The 13,385-nt window shown below is 38.8% G+C and overlaps 1 protein-coding gene across 1 annotated transcript in view; it reads left to right on the forward strand.

The window, feature by feature from the left end:
* Nucleotides 1-2,349: 2,349 nt before the first annotated feature.
* DHRS7 (dehydrogenase/reductase 7) overlaps nucleotides 2,350-13,385 on the forward strand; it is a 32,669-nt gene continuing 21,633 nt past the window's right edge. The window contains exons 1-2 of the mRNA XM_085314970.1: nucleotides 2,350-2,400; nucleotides 12,866-13,250. Of these exons, the coding sequence (XP_085171096.1) occupies nucleotides 2,350-2,400; nucleotides 12,866-13,250 (436 nt within the window). The remainder of the gene's footprint in view (nucleotides 2,401-12,865; nucleotides 13,251-13,385) is intronic.

A 13,385-nucleotide genomic window follows, 5' to 3' on the forward strand; every position in this document is an offset into this window, starting at 1 on the left:
TCCATCATAGGATGCTGCTAGAAATTCTCCATGTACATTTTCTGCAGTAGACAGTCTCACGAAATGTGAAAAATTGCTTTGGAATGGGATTTGTATCATCTAGCAGTACTTACCTAAATGTTAGACATATAGTCAAGCTGATTGTCCAGGCTCTCTTGAATCAGCAGAGAGAGACAGGCGCCTTCAAATAATCATTACTCACATACTAATTGGTGTCTMAAGTAGGTTGGATGAGTTGCCTTTTGGAGATGATGTTTTCTCTCCTATAGTTTCTCTGACTATAGAAGAAGCTGAATGACAACTTAGACAAGACAATTAATTTTAGATGGCTAAATTAAAATAAAATGAATCCTGTCTGGTGCATAGAGGGTATCTGATATAAAGCTTCATATTAATTATATATGCAGCCTGTAATATCATGAATTTGAACTTGCCAGAACTTTATGCTTGGCTTGTGAACTACCCATGCTATGTAGCACCTCTTCTTCAGTGGCCTGTACATATTTTTGGAATGTAAAAGCCAAGCTGGGTGACTGTTACAGGCTTTCAGTCTTCTTGGTACTATTGCTGCAACACCCTGGTGTGATGACATCTGCAGGTACCTGCTCAGACAGCTGTGCCATTGGGAACTCTATAAAATGCCAGTACTGTGGCTATGATTAATAATCCCATGATGTTTAAATCATCAAAACCACACACCTGGGGTGTATCCAAACTGAAATTATCTGAAAGATTTCRCAAAGACTTCAGACTTTTGAAGAATGGGATATATAAAGGTTCTGCATTCTTGAAATGCACCCGTTCTGATACAGTTTGGCTTTCTGCTAGAGTCTTTAAAAAGGCTAGCAGACTTCCACGCTTTGGCCCTCTGAGACAAGATTTGTGCTTACCTCATACTTTTTTAAAATAACCTGCAAACAGTAAGGACATGTTTTTAAAGCAAATACAAGTAATTCTAAATCTACAGAATTATGTACAAAATCATTAGGGCATTCACAATGTGGTTTTATTATTATAGCTGTAGCAAAAAGAAAACAATTCTCGATGAGTTTTATTCTTCTAGTGAGAATTTGCTGATGGATGTAAGTTGCAGATCAGGAACATCAACAAAATCAAAGCAGTTTAAGGACCCAGATATAAAGAGAACCAAGAAAGTCTTTTATTTTGACTATTTGTATTATAAAGCTTTATTCAAGAATATTGTTACTAATTTTGTCTCTCCTTTTTTCCAAGTTCCCATATTTTATCTGTAGGTGTCTCATTTGTCAGTAAACATTTTGTGTCATATTTACACTGGCCAAGTACAAAAAAAAAAAATCGATGTAGTCACGATAGCATATTTTGAATACCTTTTTCCTATTCAATTTTTGCTATTAATCAGTGGCCTCCACCCAAAAAAGCAAACCTAGGCTAACAATTCATGTCAGACCTGTGCTATCCCTGAGCATTGCACAGAGATGAAATGTGGTCAGTTTTCCCAAGGGAAGCTTGGCTATGAAAAGCTTCATAATAACGAAGACTTGCTCTTCAAGATTGTTGTTTGGTTACTCTCTGTAATATTTTCCAAATTGAATACTTCTACCAGACACTATTTTGCCAGCTGACTAAGGATATCAGATGCAGAAGTCCAGTAACACTCCCTCAATTTTCTTTTTCTCAAAATAAATCTTTCTAGATTCAGAAATCAGTCTGACAGACTGATAGGTGTGATTCTGAATCTCTGCTCCTCACTCTTACAGGTTCTCAATATGCAATGCACTTTCTGTGCTTCTTAACTAATGCATTCTTTGTTATGTCATGTAAAGGCCGGTTTTAGTTGGAGAAACAAGTAATTTAACTGGGGAACAAGTTCCACTTGCAGCACAAGCAACACTTGTATTCTGTTGGCATTAAGAAAGTTATTTGTGATAGACTTTTTTGTATGTAAAATATGGGAAAACCATGACACCTTCCTGTTTCTCCAAATTTCCAAAGCTGAAGCCAAGACACAAAGGTAACATGACACAAATTCAGGCAGTTCAAGAGGATAAATGCAGTTTGTCAAGAAGGTTTTCACAGTTCATATGCACACCACCTTTGTTTCACATGGTTCCTTCTATCTGTAGCAAAATGACAGTGGAGACTGATGGCCAGCAATATTTGCATTTCACCTGAAAGAGAGGAATTTGAAAAGAATGTCAATATAGTCTACAAGCATTAATTAAACAAATCTTTTAAATACCGCTCTCRTTTTTTTTTCTCTTTTCTCATTCTGAGCTGCTTAAATGGTTGAAATGGAAAAGTCTGCTAGAAAACCTGTTTATCCTGAACCTGTTACATAAAAAAGAACAAAATAGATGTAGTGCTGGTATGGCGTATCACTTCACGTTGGCCCCTGTGCTGTCAACCACGTACATGACGGTATGATGTAAATGGTCTCACTGGGATCATCTGCATCACCCTTCAACACAGAAACTGGAAAACAGCTTATAGCAACATACTTAGACTGATCTGAAGTACTTTAAAGGCTGGGTTGAATCCATGCATGACAGGACTCAAGCACAGATACCGTTCTACAATTCTTTCCAAGTTGAAGGGGACGCATTTTCTTGAATCTTCATCTGTCAAGGGTGAATGTTTACAAAGTCTTGTGTATTCAGTTGCTGAAGGTTTCTTTTCTTCAGAAAATCTTTTTTACTGTAAGACAGGCAGTGAAGCACAGAACAACTAGAACATTTTATCAGCTAAGCTTTAGACTTCATTTCATTCATGGGATAGTTCTTCTGTTCTAAAAATGTGGGTGTATATGTTAAGTTGCTGTTTTCATTTGCTGTTTGCTATTAGTAGTCTGTGCATGAAGGCCTCTATCCTCACTGAAGTCAGTGACAAAGCTTCCATTGACCTCAGTGTTGCAGGATCAAAACTTAGTCATTAGCATGTTGTAAAAACGGCTGTTGTCCCAGCCAATTTTAATAGGCCTGCCTACAATTGGCATTTGTTTAGCCTAAAAATTAACTTGGAAATCACAGCTAAAATTACATGTCAGACTATTGATGCATAAGAATACTTCACACTGAGTCATCAGGAGTCTTACGATGCTCTTAGACTTTTATAATTATTAACATTTAAGCAAGAGATTCTGAAATTTGATAAAGACTGGAATTTTCAGATATGAAGGAGATTAGTTCTGATGAAAGGATAAGATTGACTGCTTTGTACAACCAAACACAGCTTACTTTTTGATATATTCATTCTCATAAATTGTTCAAACAGCTGTCTTAACAATCCTGTTAGCTGGGACACAGCTAAGGTGATCATTTTTGTTGTCAATTAGATAATTAAAATAAATTGGAAATAACCTAAAACCAAAATGTCRCAGTTTACGTATCTCAAGATTTTGAGAAATTTTAAATCAGAATGATTTTGAACAGTCTAGGATTTGAAGAATACTTTTATTCTGGAACYGGATTTTGCTGCTAATGTCCTTTCTAAGTGACAACATTTCTGAAGTTTATGTTTAAGTGCTGATGTGGTACGACTGATATAAGAAATAAAGACATGGCTCATGTTTTCTGGCATAAGGGACACAATAAATAAAAATGGCTACAAGATCAAATCTATATGTGTTTGTTTTCTTACAGAAGTGAAACAGCTTCCAGTACTAGCAGCTTCCAGTAATTTGGATTTTTAGCATTTTTATTACAACTCCCCCCACCCCCAACAGTGTCCTGTTTCTTTTGGGATGGAGCAAAAATTATTAACAAAGCAACATGGGCTATTACTAAAAGAAACTGCCTGTTGTGCAGTTCAAGCTCAGGGTATCAGAAGAAGGAACCTATCAGAGAAGGAAAATCCCATATTTCAGGTCATATTAGCATATGTTCTTTTGTAAAATACTTAACATGTCTACTGCAAGTAATGTGCTGCAGCTTCATTTCATATTATTACTCAAAATACGGACCCCTTTGGAGATAATCTGAGTCTCCACCTGCAACAGAAAATTGTTCTTCCTTCTCAGGAAATTTCAGATAGTCCAATGGATCTATAGTCCCGCTACATCCTGAGAGATTTGGGACTGTGATTTCTTTTAAGGATTTGGAAGCTTGCTTTCTTTCATTCATTGTAGTATAGCACCCATCTATTTATTAAATAATATATATATTTTTTTTCGAATATACAAACTTCTGTTTTTTAAGCGCATGTTTATTTTCTGTATTTTTTTTACATTTATAGGTAAAAAATAATTGGCTAGTACCTGACAGTTATAATGTCATACTCTAATTGCTTCTTTGTATTGTTTTACTCTGCTTCATGTTCAAAGTAAATAATGTTATCCTTTGTAACAGCTTAGATTAAAAGAGAGGAAAAAAAGCTGGCCTTACAAAGATGGGATAAATGAGGTAAAAAGGCAAAGCTTTGTTCACAGCAGTCTGCTGAAAACTGGATTGGAATCATTAGCTTGTTCTACAGAGGTCAAAAGATTGCCATTCTAAGACATAAATTTCAATTAATATAGACAGTGTCTCAACATTAAAGTAGTGGTTGACCTGAACTGAACCCAAGTTAGATGAAAAGCTTATTACCAATAACAGTTAGCAAATAGGAATTTTCCTGCAAGTGCAAATTGAAGAGCAAAGTAACATACCTTCAGAGCACTAAGCAAACACTTCATTCTGCTGCAAATTCTCTATGTTGAATTTGTGAATATTTAAAGATAATGGTTCTGAAATGCTTCCATTTCATCTAGCTGCCGAAGTAACCAACTGAGAAACCCACAGTTAAAAAAGAACCTGGTGACATTTATAACATTGTCTACAGAAATAACATTTCAAGATCCTTTCTGAAAGTGAATGCTGAAGGACCCGATCTAATGCCTTTTCAAGTTAAACTAAAGAGTCCGTTGACTTTAGTGAGTCTACATTTCTCAAACTTGCTTGGGCAAAGCATTAGTACTGGTAAGATGGCTTTCATCAGTTTAAACTGGATTCATGGCACAGCGATCCCTCATCATAAAATCATAGAATAATTTTGGTTGGAAGGGACCTCTGGAGGTCATCCAGTGCAACCTTCTGCTCAAAGCAGCCCCAACTAGATAGGGTGGTTTAGGTTTTTTTGCACTTGCGTTTCRAGTCTCTCTGAGGATGGCAAKTCCACAAYCTCTCTGGACACCTCACGTGTTTGAGCATGCTCATCATGATTTTTTTTTCTTCCTGTTCAGAATTTGCTAATCAGAATTTCCTCTGTTGCATCTGTATATGTTGTCTCTTGTCTTATCACTGTACGCCTCTGAGGAGAGTCTGGCTCTGCCTTCTCTATATCCTCTCATTAGATAGTCGAAGACGGCGATAAAGTTTACCCTTAGAGACTTTTTTTATTTTAAGATGTTAGTACTAGTTAAAGCAGTCTCAGACTTATATCCTGTTTTCAATTACCAGCACAAGACTGCTGGAGCACCGTGTGCACCAAACTTAGCGTCTCCCATCACCAGCATGTCCTGTCCTTCAGTTAGGAAGCGCTCTGCTCTGATTTACTTCTCTGACATCCAGCATTTTCTCGGATGAATAATAAGATCAACTCTCTGTTTTGTTGTGTTGCTGGAACAGAAGCTAGTACTTGACCACTGTATTTCCTTACTTCTTTATCTTCTTAAAATATCTATCTAGCAGGACTACTGTCAATGACACATTGCTTTTGCTGAGATACACACAAGTCCACAGTAGTATAAGCTTCTAGAGCTTTTTACATAACATCTTCATTAAAATGCCAATCACAGGTTCTCTTCAGAACCAGTTCAGCCTGTGATCAGCTTTTTAGGCCATGTTCACTTTTTGACATTTTGCCTGAGAAATTCCACAGGTTCACATGCTTGATTATGCAATCAGTTTCTTGAGTTCATTAGAAAGCACCTCACATGCTCAGTTTGCAGCCCTAAATCTGATCTTCCTGACAATTTATATTCTGGTAGTAAAATGCTTATCACCAGAAAAATCTGTATTTTTCTCTTAAAAAACATTGCTGTGTATGAGGATTGTCTGATACTTTGCGCTTTGCCGTGGGAAGGCCGGCAGAGGGTGCCTGAGTTAGTGAACGAGCCCTGTTCCCAGATTTGTACCGAACTGTTGACAGTAAGAGCGTAAAAAGGAAGTAAACAGGCAGGTTACTTTAATTTAGTGCTCTATTAAAAACAAAGGRGAATACATTAATGAAAATGAAGGGAAATTAACTGGCTAGGAAAGACTCACTAYTAAGAAGCTATTGGAAGAGTATTACTAATAATGAAGAAAAATACGACGATTTGGGAATTGTGAAAGACATTTCAGTTACGCGATTCCGTCATTGGCTAGCAGCTTCTGAAGGACTGGTTCCCTGAGGTGTCACTTCACAGGATTCGGGAGGCATTCCCAGGCGCTAGCTTTAGTGCGGGAAGCTACTCCGTCAACTCCCTTCTTGTAAGGAAATGGAGGAAGAGGAAATCTTTCCATGCAGGATTCAGAGCAGGATCCTAGTTTATGTTCCCTGCTCAGCCCTACAACGGGGTTTGCTTCTGTTGACTATAGTGGGCCGCTGCTCTGAATCAACCGTTTCAAATGCCACCTTCTTGTCCTACACATATTCTTCACTTAATAATAAATGTTGCCACAGGGGAAGTTTTCACTAGTTCCTTGCATGAGTTGTCTTTTCAGTACTAGTGCCATGAGAGAGCCCACACAGGCACAAATCTTTTTAGATTTAYTACAACAGATTTAAATTAAATGAATATTGTTATACATTTAACAAACGTGGAAGTGGGTGCACAAATCTTTCCATTGACCTGGGTGACCTCGAAGTCCAGGTCAGKATGATATACATAGAACAGGGATCTAAGAACCAGAATGCAAAGAGCAATGATAATTTCTTCTTCACCATCACAAGAGATTTATTACATACCAAGAAAACAGGAAAGCTTTTTTGAAGAGAAAGAGGAATTACATGCTTTCTCTCTCTAAGATATGATATATTCATATGACACAGTCTGTTCAAATATGTTCTAGCCTTTACCCATAGCTAGTTCTCTGAGGAAAAGTCCTTTGTATATTTGTATCTTGACTCCTTCTAGTATTTCATTTGAATAATCATGAAGAATTACACAGCAGTACTGTCACAGAAGTAAAATTGCTTTTAATTAAAAGCAAAAGTGCTTTTAATGCCAATAAATAGACAGAAAAGTCAAAGTAGTGTGGTCTGAAGGAATGAGCAGAGCTCAGGTAGCCACTGTTGATTTAAAACTTGACTTTTGAATAATACTTGCCCTTGTGGAAAGGACCTGCATAAAACATGTAGGATACTTACATCCCACTTAAATATCCAGTTAGGGCTTTGAGGGAGACCTAACATGCAGGAGCTTTCTGACTGGAGGYGAATATTGTCCTTTAAAAAGTAACATGCTTCTTTTAAACATAAGTAGTTAGCATAGGTGTCAGTAAAAGCACTGCAAGCACTTTACAAACCAAAGCAAAGCCAAGCAGTTTATAATATAACTGAAGTTACGGACGTCATGGAAAGTCATGGATGCAAAATTTGGAAGAGGAGCAGGGTCAACTGAAGCTGCAAGTGGCTGGGACTACTGCACAGGTTTACAATCTGAACATCTACATCACACTGGGCGGAGAGCAGAAAAGCGCTCTAGCTTTTTATCTTGAGAAAATCCATCCCAAGAAAGGCCAAGAAAGTCCACCAAAAACAGCCAAGAGTCATCTCCCTTTGCATTTGTAGATGCTTCCTATATTTGTCCTCGTTGTCTTTCTAACAACTGTCTTGCCATTGTGTATTTTTATAGTACTATTTTGTCTTTTTCTGCACTATTCTCTTGTCAGAGGTTTTATTTGCTTTCTTTAAGCCATCCTAGCTATCCCTCTACTAGTAAATGAAACAGTCTGTGGACTCACACCTTGGCCCAGCTTGATTTACTGGTATAGATGTAACTTAGTTTGGAGTAGAAGTGATTTATTTATCTTTTATAGCTCAGAAACAGGTTATACAAAACTGTAATGCAGTGGCCARGAAGGCAGTATCAACAGTTTCCTTTACTGTTTTCAAAATGGATAGAAGATACAGTGGTTCAGCTCACCCTATTTAGAACTGCCTTACATTTACAAACTGAACTTTTAACCTGATGTGAGATCTCCCACAGAAACCTGATGAAATAGGCTGAAATGAAATGGATGCAAGGAGAAAGTGAAACTAAGGAGAGATTTGAATGAAGAAAGACGGACAGACTTCCTTCAAGCCTTTCTCTAAATGGCCTAAGTAAGGAGGCAGGGAGAAGGTGCCAAGTGTGAAAAACCACGAAGACTGAACAATGTGCTGAAAGCAGAAATGAGAAGAGATTAAGGTTGCAGGAATGCAGAGGCTTAAGTGTATAAAAACTCAGAGAATCTAAGACGCTAATTCTCGTGCAGATGGCAGGCAGCTCCTGCTCTTTAAAATAGCAGGAAAAAAATCACTGATGTAGTGAGAACAGAATTGCACCTTAAATCTGTGTCTAAACAAAATGATTCCTCTGCATTGAAAAGGTTTCAAAAGGATGTATGTTATCTAGAGTCAAACTTTCATTTCCCAATAAATTTTATTATGGAAGAGAGAGCATTCTCTTAAATAATAATTTGCAGTTAAAACAGATGTAAAATAAAAACTGCGGAAAGTAAATATCCACTGTCTAACCAGAGAGGTTTATGTAAATCATACTTTTGGCACTCAGTTACATTTACATGGGGCTGGTCTTCGTATGTGTGTGTGTTTGTCTTCTCTTCTGGTAACACTAAGCCACGTGGCACAGGTGATGTTCTGAAGCTAACAGCACTGAGTCAAAATTGGCCTTACTTCATTTGCACTCATTTTATGATAGGCTCACTCTAAAATTCTGTTTTCCTAATCTAAGGAAAGAGCTTTTCTCCACAGAAGCTGTTCTGTTATGCCCACAATGGAAGAGGAAATACAGGAAAGGGAACACAGAGCTGCTCTACTTACCAGCTATTCATTTTAATATTCCTGTATCTGCATAAATAATTTAGCAAAGGAAGAGCATTTTTACAATTTATGTTTTACACAGGCACTGAAATAATCTCAGTTAATTGCCCTGGAGTTCTGTTTACTATAATGTGGAGCAAAGAATTTGCATCACAATCCTGTGAAAAATATTCACACCCATACTTTCATGGTATTATTCCCAGGGCAGGCATCAAGTCACGTGARGCCCCCTTGTGAACATTCAGTGAGGAAGTTCTTTACCCATTAATTCATGAGAAGTTTAGTTATTTCATACTGCAGTTCTCTTTATAATGTTGGGTAGTTAGACCTGCTAGAATCTGGTTGATTCAGATTCAATGAAAAGAAAAAAAAAGTATGTAAATATGGTTGTATAACTTAGAAACAAATCAAGGAAAGCTTGGAAAAAAAGAGATGACTACGGATGTACATAGTCATCAGACTGGAAGTGTACAGAGCAGGAGCTTGAGGACGCTAACCATAAACTCTGCGTATCTTACATATTGCTGGCCATACCTCWTGCTAAAAGCATCCAAACTGCATTTGTGTGTTACAGTATACTGCATGTAACCAGTRTCTATCGGTGACTAGCTCTGCCCTGGTTTTTACACTTCCTAGTCTACAATTGTGAAGCTATAGCAGAGCAGAGAGAAACGCAGTTAATAAACTGGTAAAGGATTTGCTAAAGGTATTTGAACAGAACAGAATATAGATGCTGAGGTCTTCAGAATTTGAGCTCACTAATTTAGGTAATTACATCATGGATTGAAGGACCTAAGTCTAGGCAGGGTGTGTAAAAATTCTGGCTTTTTGTTTAATAAGGCAAGCATTACTCAATGGAAATAATTTCATATGGTCTTGCTCTGTCATGATGGCAGCCAATGTTGAGATATTCAAATGATATATTATAAAACAATTAGAAAACTCTGAAAGTTMTTTCTTTATAGTGGGTCTACAAAAAAATTATAAAATAAAACAGTTATTAATACTTTTGCAGCATGTCAAAATTATTTGTCTCAGAAGTATAACCAACTTCTATCTCCTTCTTGTTACAACTGTAAAACTTGGCCAAATCATGAGAACCTAAGGAATATGTATGTATAACTTCCTGCTGCAAAACTAATTCTTAAAATTAACAGCTTAATCAAATTACTATTACAGGCTTATGTTCAGAAAAAATATTAAGCATGTACTTTACAGAACRTGTCCTAATGTAACCAATGAGATGTGAGTACATGCATTTTGTTAAAAACATACTCAAATGTTTTGTTGCGTAAAGAAGGGCTGAAACAGATGCTTAACTGCCTTGCTAAATTAAAACTTAAATAATATCCATCCATACCTTCCTATAATGTGATGTTTGCAGTATGCACATTGGTATTCTTTAGCCATCACAGGATTATTTCTATGAGACAGGTATGTATAGTTATTCATTCCTTATATGCAGCTGAAACGTGTACATTTTCTGCATTTCTCAAGATGCCTCATCTCCAACACTGAAGAGAAAACTCCGTCTTACTTCAGCTGAAGTCAGCGGGAACCCTGAAGAAAAACAGATGGTCATCTTGTAGGATTGCAAGGCTTAATAACYGCTTAGTTACAAATGTCATATGGCCATGTGTTGCAACAATTCCTTGTTTGGAAGTGCTGCAATGTGTAAGAAAAGTACTGTGCAGAACTGAGAAGTGGGGCAAAAGGACAAAGAATGAAGTTTGAATAAATAAGCATGCTGTAAACCCGTAACAGGCTATGGGAACAGATACAAGGAGTGCTGGAAGGATGCCAGAACGAACTAGATGAAGAAATCGTCTCAACAACCAAGCAAAACCAAGATGATGAAGTCAATATGAGAACAGGTACAGAGGTGCAAAATGAGAGAATGTAGGGCAGGAAGAGGAAAACATGGAGTTGTCACCCTCCCCAGCAGACAGAAAAAAGTACTGCCAGTGTACTCTGCTGTGTTGTCTCAAGACTAGGTAAGAAATCCATATATACACAGCAGATATATTCTCCTGTATGTGATATGCGCATGTTTATGAGTTTATATGGGATAGGTTTATACATTGCACAAACCTGCTCTAAAATTGGCTGAGTTCTGATGCTGTTCTTGAAATTCTTTCCACTTGCCTCTGACTCTGGGTTACAATATAGTTATTGCAGAATACAACTACAATGCAAAAATAAAACTTCACATGCCTTARAAGTTTTAGTTGTGGTCAAATACACCATTAGATAAACCTCTGTTTCATCTTTTTTATTACTGAATGCACTCTAATTTTTCCTCTTACTCATTTTGTTCCTGACATTTCTACTGTAAACATTGTCACATAGAAAAAACTGCTTATTTGCTAACAAAAGGCCATACCAAAACAAATCTAATTGGAATCAGAAAGCTGAAGAGTCTACTAAAGTTCCACTTTTTCACTCTACTGTCAGATTTTCCTTCTCCATTTAGCAGYATTAATAATAATACACATTCATTATTCATTAATAATAAAAGAGAACACTTGAAAGTTTGGATCACTGCACTTGTGCACAAGGTCTTTTTAATACTGTACGATGGCAGAATAAAAATAACTATACAGAAACAGCAGTCTAACCAAATATTTAATTCTGCTTCATTTCTTTGGAGACAGAAGGTACCTTATCTGGCTTTTATTTACATTCTTTTTAAGTGTGTCAATATAATTTGTGTAACTGTAAGAATGATGCATGTTATCTTGTTATGTTCTGAGTTTAATTGATCTGTTATCTGCTGCCACAGAGTCAACAAGGGAACATCACAAGGGTTCACAGCAAGATGTGGAGCAAGACTGGGACCTCCCATTTTAGTTACTAGTTCTCATTTTATTTTCAGACCTTTGTACTCCAGCTTCCCATTGGCTCCGGCACTTTGCTACCACAATTATGCACTTTGTATAGATATCAGGTTATGTTTACTGATCTCCAAAGTGCTCTCTGTATAAATCACTGCATGAACTGCAATGAAACTGTYGTTTGCTTTGGTGATGTTCAGGCTGACTTAGGTCGATTGAGTCTTTAACCTTCAACCACATTTTTTTAAACTGTGAGTAGTGATACTTGTTCAGAAAGTAAAAATTCAGTAATAATGGCCTGTTCAGAAAGTGCAATTAGTTTCTTACATGGAGAGTAAGCTCAGGCATTAAAAAGAGAAGTATTTKGGGGTTTTGCTTGGGAATTTAGACATTGGTCAAATTCAAAGGCTTTGTTATGATGTGATGTTTTAAAAGGTGTTTCAGTTTGCTTTGGTACTTTGTCTAATAGCTCTTCTCTAAGCAGTTGCTGGCTCTGAAGCAAGAAAAATAGTGCGTGCCGCTGCTGATGCTCGTAATGGTACTTCCAGCAAGCAAAGCCAGACTGCTGCTGACCATGAAGATGAGCCAGGAAGCTGGCAACACTTTACTCCCGTGGATCTTCTCCCGGTTGCTTTAGGGTTGGGAAGACAGCAATCCCTAGCGAGATTCAGACGGTTCCAACAACCATAYGTAAAAGCTCCAGCCTGTGGTCGCGCTAATGCGGTCTACCTGACGGGGATCTCAAAACAAACACTTCGGTGTGTTTAATTGAGGTAGTTTCTAAAGTACAATTAACTATCATTAGGCCAATACTAACCAGATGCACACGCTTGCTTTTTGTACCTTGGAAAACAGCAAAAACAGCCGTTACCTTGTAAAGGACTTTATAACTTTCTCCGTGGCAGTCCCTTTCGTTCTCAGGCTGAGTCAGTACACGCCTGTAACCTTGGGGACTGGCACTAAAATCCCTATGGAGGGCAACTGTGCACACAGACAAAGGCACAAGAACTCTCTAAAATGTTTACTGATTTTTTTTTTTTTTTAAGCTGGAAAAATCTGTCGTATTCAGGTCCGCGGCAGAGAGGAACGAAGCGCGCCGCGGCCGGGCGAGCTCTCGCCGCTCACCAGCCGCGGGCCGCGGGGACCGTGCGGCCGTCCCCCGCGTGCGCTCAGCCCGAGSTGCTGCGCGCCCTCCGCCCCGGGACGGCTGGGGACGAACCCCCGGAGACACCGCGCAGGGGCAGCGCCTGCCCTGCTCCGGCCTGGCGCTCCTCKCTGTGGCGCGGCCTACGACACCCAACCCCGCACGGCGTCGTGCCTACGCGAGACCACCGCCGCCAGGCACAGCGCGCTGCGACGCAGGCCGCTGCCGCGTTTGGCCTCGGAAAAACGCCGCTTTCGCCTCAGAGAGCCGCAGCGCGAGCGGCTCCGGTAGGGGGAGGTTAGGGAAGCGGGCGGGAACGGGTTCCCGTTTCCACGTCTGCGGGTACAAAACGCTTTGAAGCGTCGGGAGAGCGGCGGCGGCGTGTGGCGGCGGCGGGAGGGAGCTGCGCAGCGGCCGGCGCC

The sequence above is a fragment of the Rhea americana genome, unplaced genomic scaffold (assembly GCF_003343005.1).
Source record: "Rhea americana isolate MKP2758 unplaced genomic scaffold, rheAme1 scaffold_42, whole genome shotgun sequence".
Taxonomy (NCBI): domain Eukaryota; kingdom Metazoa; phylum Chordata; class Aves; order Rheiformes; family Rheidae; genus Rhea; species Rhea americana.